Raw genomic sequence first — 16,200 nt, 5'->3', positions numbered from 1 at the left:
CGAGTTGAAATCATGAGCTAAATTCATGGCTTTAACTTTTAACCAAAAAATGTAAAAAGAATAAAATAAAGCATCAGACTGGATTCGAACCAAGAATCTTGAGAGCACTAAACCCTTACTTTGACCACGAGACTATCAGTACTTGTATAAGATGGAAGGCAAAAGGCGTATAAGAGATACCTATGTAGTGCGGTTTATGAACACGGTTTGCCAAGTACGTGTAACGCTTTTAGCGGTCTTGATTCCTCTGCATTATGAAATCATGAATTTCCATCCCAAAATCATGAATCATTCCCAACAAACAGTTTGAGCTGATTAAAAGCTGAATAAGCTATTTCTTAGCTGATATTTTTGCCTGAAGAAGTCCCTATTCAGCTTTCAATGTTAGTTGGGTTGTTACAATTTCATGGGATGGCAAGTTTTTTCATTTCATGATTTTTTATTCATGAAAATGGAATCGGATTTGTTTCCGTGTATAATCGCATATCAGTCCCACATAAATTGCCGTCAATTTCAAGATAATAACGCTATCCACTATCAACTTGAATCTACTTTCATATTATGTGATAAAACTATGGACTTTGATCATGAACAATGTGAAAACAACACCAAGTCAATTTGTCCCACAAAGCAAAATTATCGCATATCAGTCTCAACCTGAAATTTCTGTTGATAGTTCAAGTAACAGTTCTGCTTTTCGAGTTGCCATATTTTTTGCTGATGTAACCAAAGATTCAAGCCTCATTGCAGCAGATTTCAACTTGGAATAGTGATCAATAAATTAACTATGATTTTTCAAATATTGACATGGGAATTGAACTTCTTAACTTTGACTGCCATTTTCTCAATACCTACTTTTTTCCATATGCGATTATAGGTGGTACACATCTCGTTCATTCACCTCATATGTGAAATGGACGTGGTTTATAAATTGCAAGGTCTAAGTTCCGTAAAATACTCTGTTATTGTCTTTGAGATTCACTCCTTGTGAGGTCCTCTATTCTTTTCCAGAGGTCCTAAAACTCTCCAAAATTGTTTATTTTGTTCTATTGATTAAACGGAAAGTTTGCTAGGCTTGTATTTTAGGGTACTGCATTTTGAAAAAAGTATTTGCAATCTTATATGCCACCCTCGACTTTGATTCATAACCCCAAAATATGAGCTTTGAGCTTCCATAGTAATCGATGCAAACTACAAACTATTAGTGCGACCTCTATGCCTTCATCATTACCATTGTTTTGCATATTTTGGGCCAAAAACCAAACGTGAAGTAGACCTATGAGATTGCAAATACTTTTTCATTTTTCAAAATGAAGCACCCTCCTTATTCAGCATCCACTTAGAGAATATGTTCAGAAGCCTTCACCGGGATTTCAGAAATGAGTACTACTAGTCTTAATTTAGTAAATTATTTAAAATCAAATGATCTGAAGGGCTAAATGACTTCAATGGGAACATACAAGATTCATGTTTGTCTCATAATTTAATGGAAGTCCCCGAGAATAGTACATTTCTACACGAGTACACTAGGTTCTCTATGTTAATTAGGTGTAGGATTCAGAGAACTTTGAGAGGTAATACGGAGCAGGGAAAGTTCCAATGAACTTCTGGAACTATACGGTTCTAAATTCTCGTCAACAATTGAAAAGGGCCTATCAGCTTATGTAAACAACACTTTGGAATCCATTTCCTCGCAAAGCGTAGACCACACACGCAAACCCACAGCATCATTGGGTCAGGGAAATTTCCCCCTGCAGGATGATGCAAAAAAAATTGCATGGGCGGCCTTGGTTTTCACGGAAAGAGCTTACAAATTTCGGATTACAAAAGCTGATAGGCCCTTTTCAATTGTTGGTCGAAAAATATCCGGTATTGGTCTTCTTTAAAGGACTACAGATAACTTTGGAGCTGGGTTTCGATTATTGCTCTGATGAAAGAGGAAATGTATGAGGGAAGCTTTCACATGATTGATAAGGTCTTGACGCTTTAGAATTGAGCAGGTGATTCCAGAACCGCATCGGGGTAGATTCAATGAACTTTGGACAAAATCCAATGGTTTCCTGTGTGTCAGCGTTTTTAAATCAAAGGGTCGCCACTAGTGCTGGTAGCTGGATTATTCGAATATTTTGATTTTTCAATTTTATTTTATTTTGGCAGCTAGTAAAGATTATGGATCATCAACACTAAACAACCACCTATTTGACAAATATTTGAAATAATAGAAATTAAAACTGTTAGAGGGAGAACACATTGAAAATTTAATTCTCCGGATATCCAGATGGTAGCATGATTACCATCTCAAAGTTTTCTTAATTTATATTATTTAAATATTGGGTACCGGAAAGCATGATTTTGTGTACAATAATTAACTAATACAAATTAAGCAATTATATATGTTTTATTAGATTTCGAAGACTGTTAAGAATGTCTAAGGCCACTTAACATTTTGAGATTATCACGAGTCATTTTCACGAATATTTGAAATGTTTTCAGGCCGTGTTTAAAGCTGTTCTAGGGCATTTTAGTGTTTTATTTACTAGTTAAGACGATTTATGTGACTGACCGACGCCAGTGAGGCAGCTCCCACACCTGGACCCTACCTATCGACTCATCAACTCATGAACCGGGGACCAACGGCTTTACTTCCCTTCCGAAGGTTAGAGATGAACTACCCTTCCGAAGGAAGGCGTGATCAGAGATGTTATGCCTCAGAACATCCCGGCGGCACCGACTGGGATTGAACCCAGGCCTGCTGGGGTGAGAGGTAATCACGCTCACCACTACACCACCGGCGCCGCTATTTTTTTCTAGGTTATTTGACTCGAAAGTAATGTTTTTTCTTAATATTTCATCTTTATGAGTTGCTTTTCTAATTAGTTTGATAATTTTTCCACTGTCATTCGCTCTCAATATCACACCTGATATTTGATCAAAATATCATGCTGGGTATTGATTTTAAAATTCCTTTGATATTGCAAGACTATTCACAACGTGTAAAGTTGAAATTGAGTTGTTGAACCGGCGCAAAAATGATTCCGTTGCACCTCGTTTTCTTAGAAGAAGAAGGTATAAGCATGCTATCTCTTTTTTCTCTTAACCAATGGTAGATACGAAGCAACTGCTGCCAGTCGTCGGTTGCGTTCAGGGGTAAAGCAAAAATCATGAAACTTAATCTTACCACAGTTTCGTGAGATTTGCAGCTGGCGAGTTTTGTTGGCTTATGGGGTGTTTACACTAATGCTATTTCACTAGTGAGCTTTTTTTTGCTAGTACTTACCTCATACTAGCATAATGTAAACAGCGCATCAGCGTCTACCAGCATGAAATTTCAGGAGCAAATGAAATTCATGCTAGTTGGCGAGTGCACTAGCGCTAGCAAATCCGCACAGATGTAAACACCCCAATACTATTACGAGCAGCTTACAATATCAACCGCTGTTTTTTGCTTGTTTATTTTTGTCTTCGAAAATCAAGCGTGATCTTGTTCTTTGGTGAGAGTTGATTTTTTTTTTATATTTTTCCAATACTTGTTTCAATCATGGCTGTGGAGTCAGAGTTGGAGTCGGACACATTTTTGAACAGTCAGAGTCCGAGTATGAGTCCAAAAAAACTACCGTCTCCAACTGTTATGAAAAATTATTTTAATCGTGATCGTCCCAAAAGTTGGCACACGTGCAAATATTTTTTCGCTCATAATCAAAATTATTGAATTTGAATGCCTATCATGAAAACTAATATGAACCGTCCAAACCCAACTGTGTTTGTTGATTTCATTGCAACAATCAGAATTCTCATAGGACTAAACTATATGCCTTCTAATTTTTTAAAAAAAATATTAGAATTTGTAAAAAAATAGACCAATGCGAAACATTCAAATCTCCATACACTGTTTTTCTAATTAAATTGTTGCCCATAGGAAGGTGTAGCCATTTAGCGGTGAGATCAAAACTAACAGCATACAGTGATCCAATGAAAAGTTTAGAAGAACTATGTTAGTAGCTGTCCATAAAACACGTGGACTGTCAAGGGGAGTAGGACGATCGTCGATTGTCCACGTCCTATAAAAAATATGGGAGGAAATCCACGCCAACTGACGAATCGATCAAACTTTACCCTCCGCTAATTCTATGAAATTTTGCATAATAGTGCGCCACGGGCAATAATTCAAGTTTGTGCTGGAATTCTGCTGTTTAGACCCACGCTTAATTTATCTATATTGCATATTTGATATATTTCAATAATGGCTAGCAAACCGGGAAAACCAGGAAATAACCGGGAATTCGAAAGGTAGCCGAAAAATCCGGGAAAAACTGGAAATTCGTCGGGAGAACATGGGGAAAATCAATAAACCTTTAGGTCACTTAACTTTAACGTTTTTTATTGTTTAAGAATGTACAAGTTTATTCCGACTGGATATGTGTTTTTTTTAGCACCAACTTATTATAAAACTTGGGAAAATAAAATTCTTATATCGCCAATGCACATTTCAACTTTACCAACTGTGTTAATTTTCCAAATGGTTTAATATTAACCTATTTAAAATAATCACATACATTTTTTCCATAATTAACTAGGAATTCTACTCAAAATAATCATGGGATTTTCCTAAAACTCACAAACAAATACCTTTAGAACTCTTCTCGTACCTTGGAATTCCGTTGAAATTCCCCACAAAATTTCCTGAGAATCCCCTTTAGAATTCCTGATAATATTCATGAGAATTCAATTCCTTTAAAAATATTCTCAAAACTTTAATCAAAACGCTACTCGTGAATCCCAGTATTGTAGAATAGCCAAGATAAGACTAGAACACTTACTGCAGGAATCCTTCTGAGTCTATTTCTTTTGAAATTATCCTCAGAACAATCTTCCTTCTTTCCTTCTTTTTATTAAAGTCACTTTAACACTCTTGGGTCATTCGTGACTTGTCCGGGGGTGAGATTTGAACTCGTGACTTTCGCGTGAGAGGTACGGATGCTAACCACTACGCCGAAGTCGCCCCCTTAGAACAATCTATAAATTCTGTTAATAATAATCTTTTAATTCTCACCAAAATTCTCTTGGAATCATTCTTAAAATTCACTTGCTAATCTCCTCACGATCCCCATAAAATTCTACTCAGAATCACATAGGAATTCTTCTTATTATTTTCACAACTCCCATGGAGCTATTTTAAGAATTACCTAGGAAATAAATTCAGAACTAAGAGATGAACTAGCCTTCGGCTTCTCTATGATAAAAAATAGAACTTTTTTTCTTCCCCCATACATTCATTGGAATTCATTTCAGAATTCCTCAGGAAATTATTTCATAATTATCTTGAAATTCTGGTCAGAACTCTCTTAGGGTGTTGGCCAGAATTTTGAAGTTTTTCTTCAGAGCATTTATCTTGAATTTAATGCCTTTTAAAGTCTCCTAAAAATCCTTATGAATTCTCCTCAGAATTCTATAATAATTTTATTTTAAATTGCTGGAGCCCTGAACATTCATTCAAATTGCAGAGCCTTGAAAACTATCCATGATCAAAAAAATGTTTTAATTAATCTATGATCTTGTAAACTTTTAGCATATTCTACATTTTGAGTAAAGCCCTGGCAATTTAGAATCGGTACCCGAGCAAAGTCGGTTAGCAAAATAAAAGCAAATTGATATTAAAGTTTGAAGTTCATATCATAATGAAACTAATTTTGATTTCAATTTTTGCGACAGAAGTCTGATATCATATTGTGCTTTCATTTTACAGTCAAGACTTTTTAAATGAAAGCAACTTAACATGATATTCTGCTGTAAACGTCTTGTTTAAAATTTAATTTAAGTTCATCTGTCGTTGAACTAACGATTATTGTTTATTTATTTTGTTAGGTAATTCGTGACTTACCCGGGGTGAGATTTGAGCTCAAGTCTTTCAGCGTGAGACGCATGAATGCTTTCCATTTACACCAGGCCCATATTCAGTTAAACATTATGAATGCAAAATCAGTAATCAAATTGATTTCATTGAAAGCAGAATTAGTTGTCCGTTTGATTTAACAGTGTAAAATTTTGCTCTCGTCTTTGCCGGATCAACTGGAGTATTCAAAATAATTTACATCGTAACAGCAAATTTTGATTTCAATTTGATCTCCAGCTTTGCTCCGGTACGCTTCTTTATGTCCAATACAGTGCTCCTAATGGTTGGTTCTGGAATCTTTTGACAGAAGCTAGTTTAAAATGTCTTTCTATTGAAAACCCGTGCAAATTTTTTTAAAAGTATGTTTTCTTGAATCGCCACGTGATGGAAGCAAAAAGGAGAGAATTCATTCTGCACATAAGATATGAAAACCCGACATGGTCGGGTACGCGGACCACAAAGGAGTTGAAAATGGCTAAAACCACCCTCTGTGCAGCGTTGAAACGTTTCAAAGAAAGTTTGTCTATTTCCCAAAAGGTGAAATCAAGGCATCGAAGCGGTATAGTAGACCAGAAACTGCGTCAGAACGTCATGAAGGCTTTCAAAGCGAATTCAGGACTTTCGGATGAGGATATGGCCATCAAACTCGGTGCTGTTCGCAATACAGTTTGGAATATACGCAATTGCAATATACTGGAAAAAAGCAGCCGGTGAGGTTGACAAGCAGCTTGTGCAGAAGTTGATGGCACGTAGCAAGCCCAAAGTTCAAATTTTTAATCGAGAGGAATAAAAATCACAAAACCCACATTTTATCTTTAAACTACAATAAATACATAACATTTTCTTCAAATAGCGTTTTATTACAAGCTAAACCAATTATGAGATACATCCGATTCTAAATTGGCGTGGTTTTAGTTTTCCCAATCCTATATTTAAAATAAATCCAATAATTTTTGATTGATTGATTGATTGCTTGATAAACCTTATCGTTTTTACAAATACTTAAGGGGTTAAGCCTACCCGCAAGACCGAAAAAAAGCGAAAGTTTGGATTTTTTTTTTCTCGAAAACGACGCAACATATTGAAAATCGGGTTTCTGCCGTTTATTGAACACACATTAAATGGTACATTTATCAGTCGATGCTGTAAAAACGAGGTCCTGGTGCACGGCTGCTCCCCGTGGACGATGTTCTAAAAAACGCTTTTTGCGGTGCCAACTGTGGTTTGTGATGTAATCATCTGAAATAAAAAAAAAACCATGCCAAATCGTTAAGCATGTGTTAAACTAGTCTTTGATCGTTCGGTTTTTTTTTTTTTAATTTTTTTGACAAAATGGCGGCCTTGCAAAGTTGAAGTGCCGATTTTTGATCCTTAAAATTTGTCTTTGATCGGCTGTAAAAAATCGAAATTAAATGATAGACGAAATCCGAAGGATCGTGGACTGCACAAAATAGTACTGAACAGAAATCAAAACGAATCAGACGAATCGAATGTATACATTTCGAGAAATTTTTGACACCGGTTTTGAAAATATGATTCCGAGATAATCGCGTTTAAAGTTTCAAGTTGGGTTTAGTCCACTATAAGTGAATATTTTTGTACGTCGCATAACTTTCACAATTTTCATCGGATCAACTTGATCTTTTGAGGAAATATTCTTGACTTTATTCTATTATTCGATTAGGATTAGGACAATAAAAAAAAACGATTTTTTGAAAATTTGCAGGTAGGCGTAACCCCTTAATAAATAAAAAAAAAAAAACAATCATAGTCTAATACTCCTAACAAATCTAAAAGCCATATTTTTAAGATTTCTGTTGTGTTCTATCATTTTTTTACTCCAAGATCTTCAACAAATTTCCTTAGATCTTATTTGTGTCAAGTTAAAGATTTCCTAAACAATGTCTTAATTCAGTCTCTCGCCCTTTACAAATTGGTGTAATGACCCATTCAGCTCGATAGCGTTCTATCTGCTCTATCCATTCCAATCGCCAGCATTACCTAAAACTGTTTGAAAACGTTTTTACAACGCTAAAAACTTCTCCATTGAGTGTGACTAAAGACTGTACTCGAAAAAAAAATTCAACAGTCAAAAATAATCACCAACACTTCATTTCAAGTTAGGAAGATAAAGTGTTTATTGTGTTGTAACTTTTGACTATAGTTTTAAGATGTATTGTATAGTGACCAAGAATCCTCGGCTCTGTAAAGTTAATTCGGTTGAGCCTTATCAAATAAATGAATGAACAAAAAAATTCATTTCAAGTCGGATAATTTTGAAACTCTCAGGAAATAAAAAAAAACACATATCAGCTAAATGATAGAGTTAGTGGTGAATAAATAATGAGTAGAATCAAGTGAGCGTGAAGCGTGATAGTTCGTATGTAAACAGATTGCCGACTGGACTCGTACCACGAACGTTGTGATTATCAGACCTATACTTTCTCCACTACACTCTCCATGCTTCTGTTACGATAGTGTAAGTATAGTGGAATGACTAAAGAACTGAAGAATTATTTTGAAAAAATTGCCATGAACTGATGGATGGTAGATAGAATGACCATGACCTGATGGATGGTAGATAGAATGACCATGACCTGATGGATGGTAGATAGAATTACCATGAACTGATGGATGGTAGATAGAATTACCTTGACCTGATGGATGGTAGATAGAATTACTATGACCTGGTCACCAAAGTTTTCAAGCCGCTCCATTTGTCACTTCGTTTGTGCTTGAAGGGTTCAGAGCGGCTGCAGGTTGGCCTTCCTTTCAAAACCAATTTGGCTCTAGAACAAATTTAAACTTGTTCTGCATTATTCACATGTTGCAATTATTGAAAAGAGCTCGATATAAAGTAGCTTAATACTGTTTTGATTTCGGTACAGTTTGTTGAGATCGGGTATAGTTTCTGAGTCTGTTGTTTGTGGATTCCCATTTTGAAATAACTCAGTTTAGCACAGAGTAATAGTTTTTTTGCCTAGGGAATTATTCTTCTGGAATCGTCTTTTCTTCATACAATTCTCATTATGCATACTATATAAATCATGACCAGTCTTAGAAAATGCGATATGTTTGAGCCCAGTTCTAGATTAGTTTGTTATTAACATCTTTTGAATTGCGCTCGCGTGAGGTCACCAAATATGGGTTCTCTTTTTCACCCATAATAGTTTGGGGGAGGGGGAAAGTGAAACGCTGCGATCTGAGAGCGAAAAAGAGTTAAATAAAATAGGGAACACAACACCATGACCCAAACCAACCCAATAGTTGGGTTCTATCACTGTAGCAGCAACCAGAATTAAATAAAATGCTTCATTTGCAAAATAAAAGCATTTAAAGATTGCACTCGTATACCTCACCACGTAAAATTTTGAAACCATCATCACTCTCATAGTTCTTCTATTCTCCACGAGTGCCAACTTTGATTTGCCAATAAGCATAATACCTACTAATGTATAGCTGTTACAATGAACTATGAAAAATAAAACGTAACCCTAATAAAAATACCCATAAAAGAGAGCTTAACGACGTGTTTGGGGTATCATCCAAACCATTTGTGGGATAGTTCACCCATCCGGGATATAGTTCGTTTATGGTATTTGTTTATTAGGGAAACGCTTCAGTATTCTTGGAAATTAAGGAGGCGTTTGATTCAGTTTCCATTGCAATTCTGTCAGTAAAAAAGTACCCAACGGCCAGTTTACTTTTACCTACTTTTAACTAGTTTGTCTCCTTTTCTCCTTCTAATGTTGTCAACAACCGGAGGTCAAAACCACCCAACAGGGGTAGTAAAGTGTGGGACCCCAACGTTGAGTGTAATCAAATTTACCTTCTGTTTGGTACAACTGACTTACTTTTGGATTGAAAGCTAGTGGAATATTCCATACGAATTGCACACAAGTAAATGAAAATTACTTTGACCCGCTTTACCTACTATTGGGTTCCTGCACTATAGTGCCGAGATGAGTGAAAAGAACTTATTTTTGAGTACTTGTTTTTAACCGTGTGGACTTTCTGGAATTTTAAATAATTCCTTGTACAATTTGTTGTCAGAAAAGCGAATTACGACTGTTTGTCTGTGTTATAACTGTTCGAATTAACGGTGGTCTACGCGAGTCGCAACTTCAACGTTTTAAAGCGGATTCATCTTTCATCGGATTTATCTTTGGATTCCGACACTTTTGGTTCCATCATTTTGTGATAAAAGATAATAAGTTTTGGCACAACATTCAACGCGTTTATTACATTTACATTAGAGCTACTTTTCTAATCAGGTTACATTTGAGATTCTTTGGTTTAACCTCCATGATGTCCATGTCCATGCTCGTAGCCATGTCCACCATTACTTCCGTGACCTCCGTGTCCGTGTCCGTATCCATTGCCATGTCCTCCATGACCACCGTAACCACCTTGATTTCCATGACCACCGTAACCACCTTGATTTCCATGACCACCGTAACCACCTTGATTGCCATGTCCACCATATCCACCATATCCACCTTGTCCTCCGTGTCCACCATGTCCACCATATCCACCTTGTCCTCCATGTCCACCATGTCCTCCATATCCCCCTTGTCCTCCGTGTCCCCCATATCCTCCATATCCACTTTGTCCTCCGTATCCTCCGTAACCTCCATAGCCAGGTGCACCCAGACCTCCTTGGCCTACTCCTAGCAATGCTCCCAACAGACCCTGTCGCTTAACTCGATCCACAGCAGGTCCATCTTCGATCATCTGCGGTTCACTTTCCTCCGCCGGCAAAGCCTTACCCAATGCCAGTAAGGCACTGAAGACCAGCGCTCCACAAATTAATATCTTCATGTTTCACAAATGCAAACCAACTCTTCCGCACCGTGTCAATTGTACTTCGAAACTGATCCTTTTAAGCAGGCGCCAGCCAGTTTATATATACACGAACCATTCGAAAAGTATGCGTCACATTTGTTATGTTTACAAAATTGTAGAAACCCACCTTCGACGTACGATCGCATCCCAACCTTTCGCACAGAGGTGAGCTGCGACCGGTTGGCAGCCCATCAACCGTTAACCAAAAATCGGATGCCTGTTACATAAAGATAAAAGTTGTTTTTGCCGGCATAATAAGAAATGACAATCGGATTATTCCATTTCTCCTGACTGTATGGATGAACTTTTGCGTGAATACGTACTATATGACATGCGAGATCTGCATGCACATAAGATCCTTTATGGTGTATACGCATCTGAGTGTGCATTAGCAAAGCTGAGTAAAATTTGCGTTGGCATGAGAAAGATATCTAGTAGGGGAAATTTCGGCTTCGGCAATACCTTTACCTATTATCGTCAGGGGGTAAACAAAGTCCTAGAGCACTCAAATTTAGCCAATAGTTGCTCTGAAACACAATGTATCCACATGCCAAAATTGAGCTCTCAAGGACGTTGTTTACCCCCCTGACGATAATAGGTTAAGGTATTGTCGAAGCCAACTTTTCCCCTACTTTTCTCCCATTCATTTTGGTGATTAGAGATTGGAGAAAAGTTCTAGATATCCTTTTCATGCCAACGTAAATTTCGCTACGCTCCGCTAATGCACGCTTGGATCTGAAAAGACAATAGAGCTAATATACTATAGAGGAAGTATAGCACTGGTGTTCCGTTTGTTCCGATGTTGAATAGTACCGCACGGAGAAAAAATACTACCCAAAATTTGAGTTCTTTTTACTTAATATTGACTTCAGCCTCTCACTTGCACTCGTTATTGTTGTCAACAAAGGAGCAAGAGATTCGACCCAACGATATAGTTCAGCGCAATAAGTTACTTTTGCGCAAAATGAATATTCTCTAATTTACGTGAATTAAATTTAATTTTGGGTAGAATATACTTAAGAGTAGGTAATTTTTTTTGCTGGTGTTAAATGGAAAGTTTATGTTAGCTGATGTTTTCAGTAAAATATCGTTTGCTGTTTTTCAGTTAAGCATTGGATTGCTGGTCATGATCCAGCAATCCGTTTTACTGATATTGAAAACTTAAATTTGGTGTATACTATATGCGATTTACTCAAATTTGGGTTATTGGGTTGAACCCCGGAATTGGGGGAAAAGTACTTAATTTTGGGTAGTTTTTCATCTCCGTGCGGGTACAGACCTGTCAAACTGCATAGTTTTTTTCTCGCTTTGACAGTTGTGTCCCTATTAGATGTAAGGAAAAGATGTTTCAACAGCGACGGCAGCGCTATTCTTCCTCTATAGTTTATTAGCTCTATTAAAAAGACTAACACCATAGAGGTAACTCTAAAGGCCGGCGCACAATGCATACGTTTTCGGGTTTTTTTTTTGACAAATAATGCATGGGCTAACTGTCAAAAAACCTGAAAACGTATCTATTGTCCGCCGGCCTTAAGACTAGAAGGTCCCGAAGAAACGTGCTCAACTTTTTGGTTCAGCTCTGGTACTATCTTCGGTCCCAAGCTAATCGATTCACCCCTCGAAACATAGGAAAATCCAATAACCCCTCATTTTATCTGTCCAACTTTCATAGCGAATCAAAACAAACATTGTGTAGTACTGGAATTTATACTAGAAAGGGGTACGTTAGTCGATTTGCTTGGGACCAATAGGCTAGTCAAGTAGTGAGTCAATTTAAAATCAGAAGATATCCAGAGGTAATTCTCCAGCAACGACTTTCAACCGAAAAGTTTGCTCCGGTGCTGAAGTTGTGGATCGAAGCCCGATTGCTTTTGTTGTCTCCGCCGTTGCTTTACAGAAGCTCTGTGTGCTGCAGCTGTATGAAGAAATTCGTAAGAAAATCTAGATAAAAATACACGGATAAGCTGAACAGAGCCAATAATCAGAATGAACAAACCTGTTGAACCTTGGTACGTACGATTATAGAAAAATAAAAAGGTTGCACTTCCTTGACGAGATTAAAGGCCGACGTTTTCCACCACAGGAGCGAATCTCGAAGCGAATTTGTACCTAGTAAAGAGCCTGAATTTATAAAGAGGCGACATCTTATCCATTTGACAGGTCTTCTGCTCGATTGGAATGACTTTTCCTATGACTTTGACAAATAATCGATTGTTCCAATTTTGACATATCGTCTCTTTATAAATTCAGGCTCTTTAGTACCTAGTAAATAAACAGCTGTCAGAATCACAGAAGCACTGTTGCCAGATATACCAGATCAATTTGTACTTGACCACTCATACACTTCAAATACATAAAGGCACAAATCAGGGCACAAATATACTCGTTCGGCACAGTACCGGCACAATGCGGCAAACTACGGCACACTGATAACAGCGTTAATACAAAAGCAGCTGTGCCGAGTGAATGACCCCTTGATACAATCGATGTTTTTCAATGCAAAATCTATTTTTTTTAATATCATTATATTTTTCCTAAAAAATATTGTTAATTATCACTCTAACATGGAAATGGTCACTCTAATGACAAAATAATAAAATACGGGTCTGATATTTTTCAATAAGAAACTGCCAATTTTAACAAAATTCTGAGAACCACTATATCGTTTTGATATGGAATGGTACACTTACAAATAACAAATTTTACACGTGATGGAATTCATCTTTTACATAAACAAACATCTAATGTATTATTGAGAGCTCCGAGATTGAAACATTCGTGGCTCGACGAAAAGATCATTTGATTAAGCTATATTTCACGTCTGTTATGACTCAAATTTATGTAAAAATTGACGCTCGTATATGTCACTGTCAGAGCACCTAATTTTACATGAATTTTTCTTAGTGTGTATATTTGTACCTAAAATGAAAAAAAAGCGAACTTTATCGCGTCTTTATTTCTATTACAAAAAATTCTGAAAAAAATATTTACGATAAAAAAATTGCAATTTAAGCCTTAATTAAAAAGATAAAAACGCTTAACGATTTCGAACCCCATTTGAGGAGTTCGCGATTTAGACCTTAATTAACACTCCGAATACGATGCATAGAATTCCTAAGAGTCGGAAGATTATTCTCATTGTAAAGAGATTGAAAATAGAGTTATGAGTGATTAGGGGTTTTGATCTAATTTCCATCCTACTAAGCACAACCCACGCTTAACCTCTCTTTCTTGAACGGTTTTAGCAATAAATGAAATATTTCTATCAAATATGACTTCTAAATTTATTCCCCTATCCATAAATACCGTTGAATTTGATAAAGAGCCACACATTGTTGAGATATTGTTAAAAATCTAACACTGCTTCTTGATTCCAAATTTGTCTTACGAGTTTCAATTCCGTCCAAACGCATTGAAACGCCATTGGATTTTCTTCATCCTACGGATGAAGGTAGAAAAAGCGAGTTCACTAGGATCGCTTCTTTTGTTTTGAGAACAATGAGTAAAAATATTCATACAATACGCTCTAATAGGATTTGTGTTGTAGCTTGTGAACTAACGCATCGGTACAAATGTATTACTGGTTTGTGCACGGTGAAATCATTGATTTTACTGATGTTTTCTGCTCGATAGAACGGAAATGGACGATTACGACGAAGTAGCGCTCTACCCTATGGGTTTTACAAGTGGCTTAAGAATTTAGATTAGTGGGAAAAAATGTTCATAATTAGCCAGAAAATAGTCATGGTTCCTATATGGATCCTGGAGACAACGGAACGGTCCTCCGGAAGATCCCATGCAGAGCTTCGTGGTTTTTTTTTGAAAACATTAAGAACTGTAATATATTTGGGTCGTAAAATAAACATGAATCCGAATGACCTTCCTCCGTAAAATTCGTGGTCCATCCATGAAACTGTAATAGTGGTCCATCCATGAAACTGATCCTACACACTTAGATTATTTTACCGAAATCTGTGAAATTTTACCGAAATCTAAACAGCTGAACGTTCGGTAAACAGTTCGGTGATTTTTCACAGATTTCCTGTATTCACAGATATTCGGTGAAAAATTACAGGAAATCTGTGAAAAATCACCGAACTGTTTACCGAACGTTCAGCTGTTGAGATTTCGGTAAAAATTCACAGATTTCGGTAAAATAATCTAAGTGTGTAGAGCTCCGTGGATTTTTTTAAACACTTGGAACTGTGATATAAGAAAGAATTTGGTTGTTATTTCATGAACATTTAAACCTGCATCTTCCAACCAAACGGCAAATCATAACTACTTAATTAAAGATATAGTCTTTTCCACTTTTTTTTCGGTACATCAGAAGCGTAGTATGTCTAAACAACAATGAAAACTTCAAATTCGGTTAAAAAAATCATTTAATTTATTGCAATAAATAACTCAAGAAGTAGTTAGCAGTTCTGTTTTTTTCACAGATTCTTTGGTTTAACCTTTATGGTGGCCATTTCCATGTTCGTTGCCGTGTCCTCCATGACCTCCGTGTCCATAGTTATTACCACCTCCATGACCATTATTACACACTTTCATCCACTCTTTCTTCAAATCCTTGTCGTTTTTGAAGACCTTCCCTGTTTTCCGGAGCTTGCCCTTCATAATCGTCCAGTATTTTTCTATTGGGTGAAGTTCTGACGAGTTTGGCGGATTTGCCTCCTTCGGCACAAAAACAACATCGTTGGCTTCGTACCACTCCATCACCGGTTTCGCGTAATGGCACGATGCCAGATCTGGCCAAAACAGATTGTCATCTTTGTGGCTTGCTGAGTACACTAAGTACTTCTTGGCAAATTTGTCGACCTTCTTCTTCCGAAACTTCTCCGGAACATCCAGACGGGACTTGCCGACGAAAAACTCCAGGCCAGGGATCTGCTCGGCGTCCGCTTTCATGTACGTCTCGTCGTCCATGACGATGCATTTTGGCTGCACCAACACCTCCCGGTACAGCTTCCTGGCGCGGGATTTGGCCACCGTATTCTGTTTATCGGTTCGGTTAGGCGCCTTCCTTACCTAGAAAACATGAAGTCCGGCCCGCTTCATTGTCTGATGGACGAACCAGACGGAAGAATTGACCTTCATGGCCACGTCCCGAATCGAAAAGTTCGGATTGCGCTTGAAGTAATTCCTCACCTTCCTTGCGTTAACGGGGTCGGTCGTCTTCGCTTTTCTTCTGCTGCCAGCTCGCCACTGGGTCGTCTGGGTCTCTTTAAACGATTTTATCACACAGGGCACGGTCGAACTGTCGATTCCAAACTGTTTCGCGATCCACCTGTGGGACTGGCCTGGATTTTCCACAACCGCTCCCATAATTTTTTGGTTGAAGCACTTCTTGCTTGTAAGCCATCTCGATAACCACTTGACAGATTGTGACGAGATTTTGCACATGTAAACATTACACTCTAAACTAGTTTTACTCAAAATTTTATCATTTTTTTCCCATGCAA

At 37.3% G+C, this 16,200-nt stretch overlaps 2 protein-coding genes across 5 annotated transcripts in view; one reads left to right on the top strand and one right to left on the bottom strand.

Annotated features, from left to right (window-relative positions):
- Positions 1-16,200, top strand: part of Hr3 (Hormone receptor 3) — a 349,911-nt gene that overhangs the window by 267,580 nt on the left and 66,131 nt on the right. The gene's annotated exons all lie outside the window — the stretch shown is intronic.
- On the bottom strand, positions 10,113-10,764 carry LOC135703672 (uncharacterized). The gene has a single exon (XM_065224952.1). The coding sequence runs from the start codon at positions 10,709-10,711 to the stop codon at positions 10,187-10,189; it is 525 nt and encodes a 174-aa protein (XP_065081024.1). The 5' UTR covers positions 10,712-10,764; the 3' UTR covers positions 10,113-10,186.

This window comes from Ochlerotatus camptorhynchus, unplaced genomic scaffold, assembly GCF_037179485.1.
Source record: "Ochlerotatus camptorhynchus isolate MF236.1 unplaced genomic scaffold, CSIRO-AGI_Acam_v1.1 ptg000220l, whole genome shotgun sequence".
Taxonomy (NCBI): domain Eukaryota; kingdom Metazoa; phylum Arthropoda; class Insecta; order Diptera; family Culicidae; genus Ochlerotatus; species Ochlerotatus camptorhynchus.
This window is presented reverse-complemented; position numbering and strand designations above follow the sequence as displayed.

Bases quoted from the DNA above. Each gene is read 5' to 3' on its own strand.
- LOC135703672 (XM_065224952.1), bottom strand. From the start codon at position 10,711: ATGAAGATATTAATTTGTGGAGCGCTGGTCTTCAGTGCCTTACTGGCA.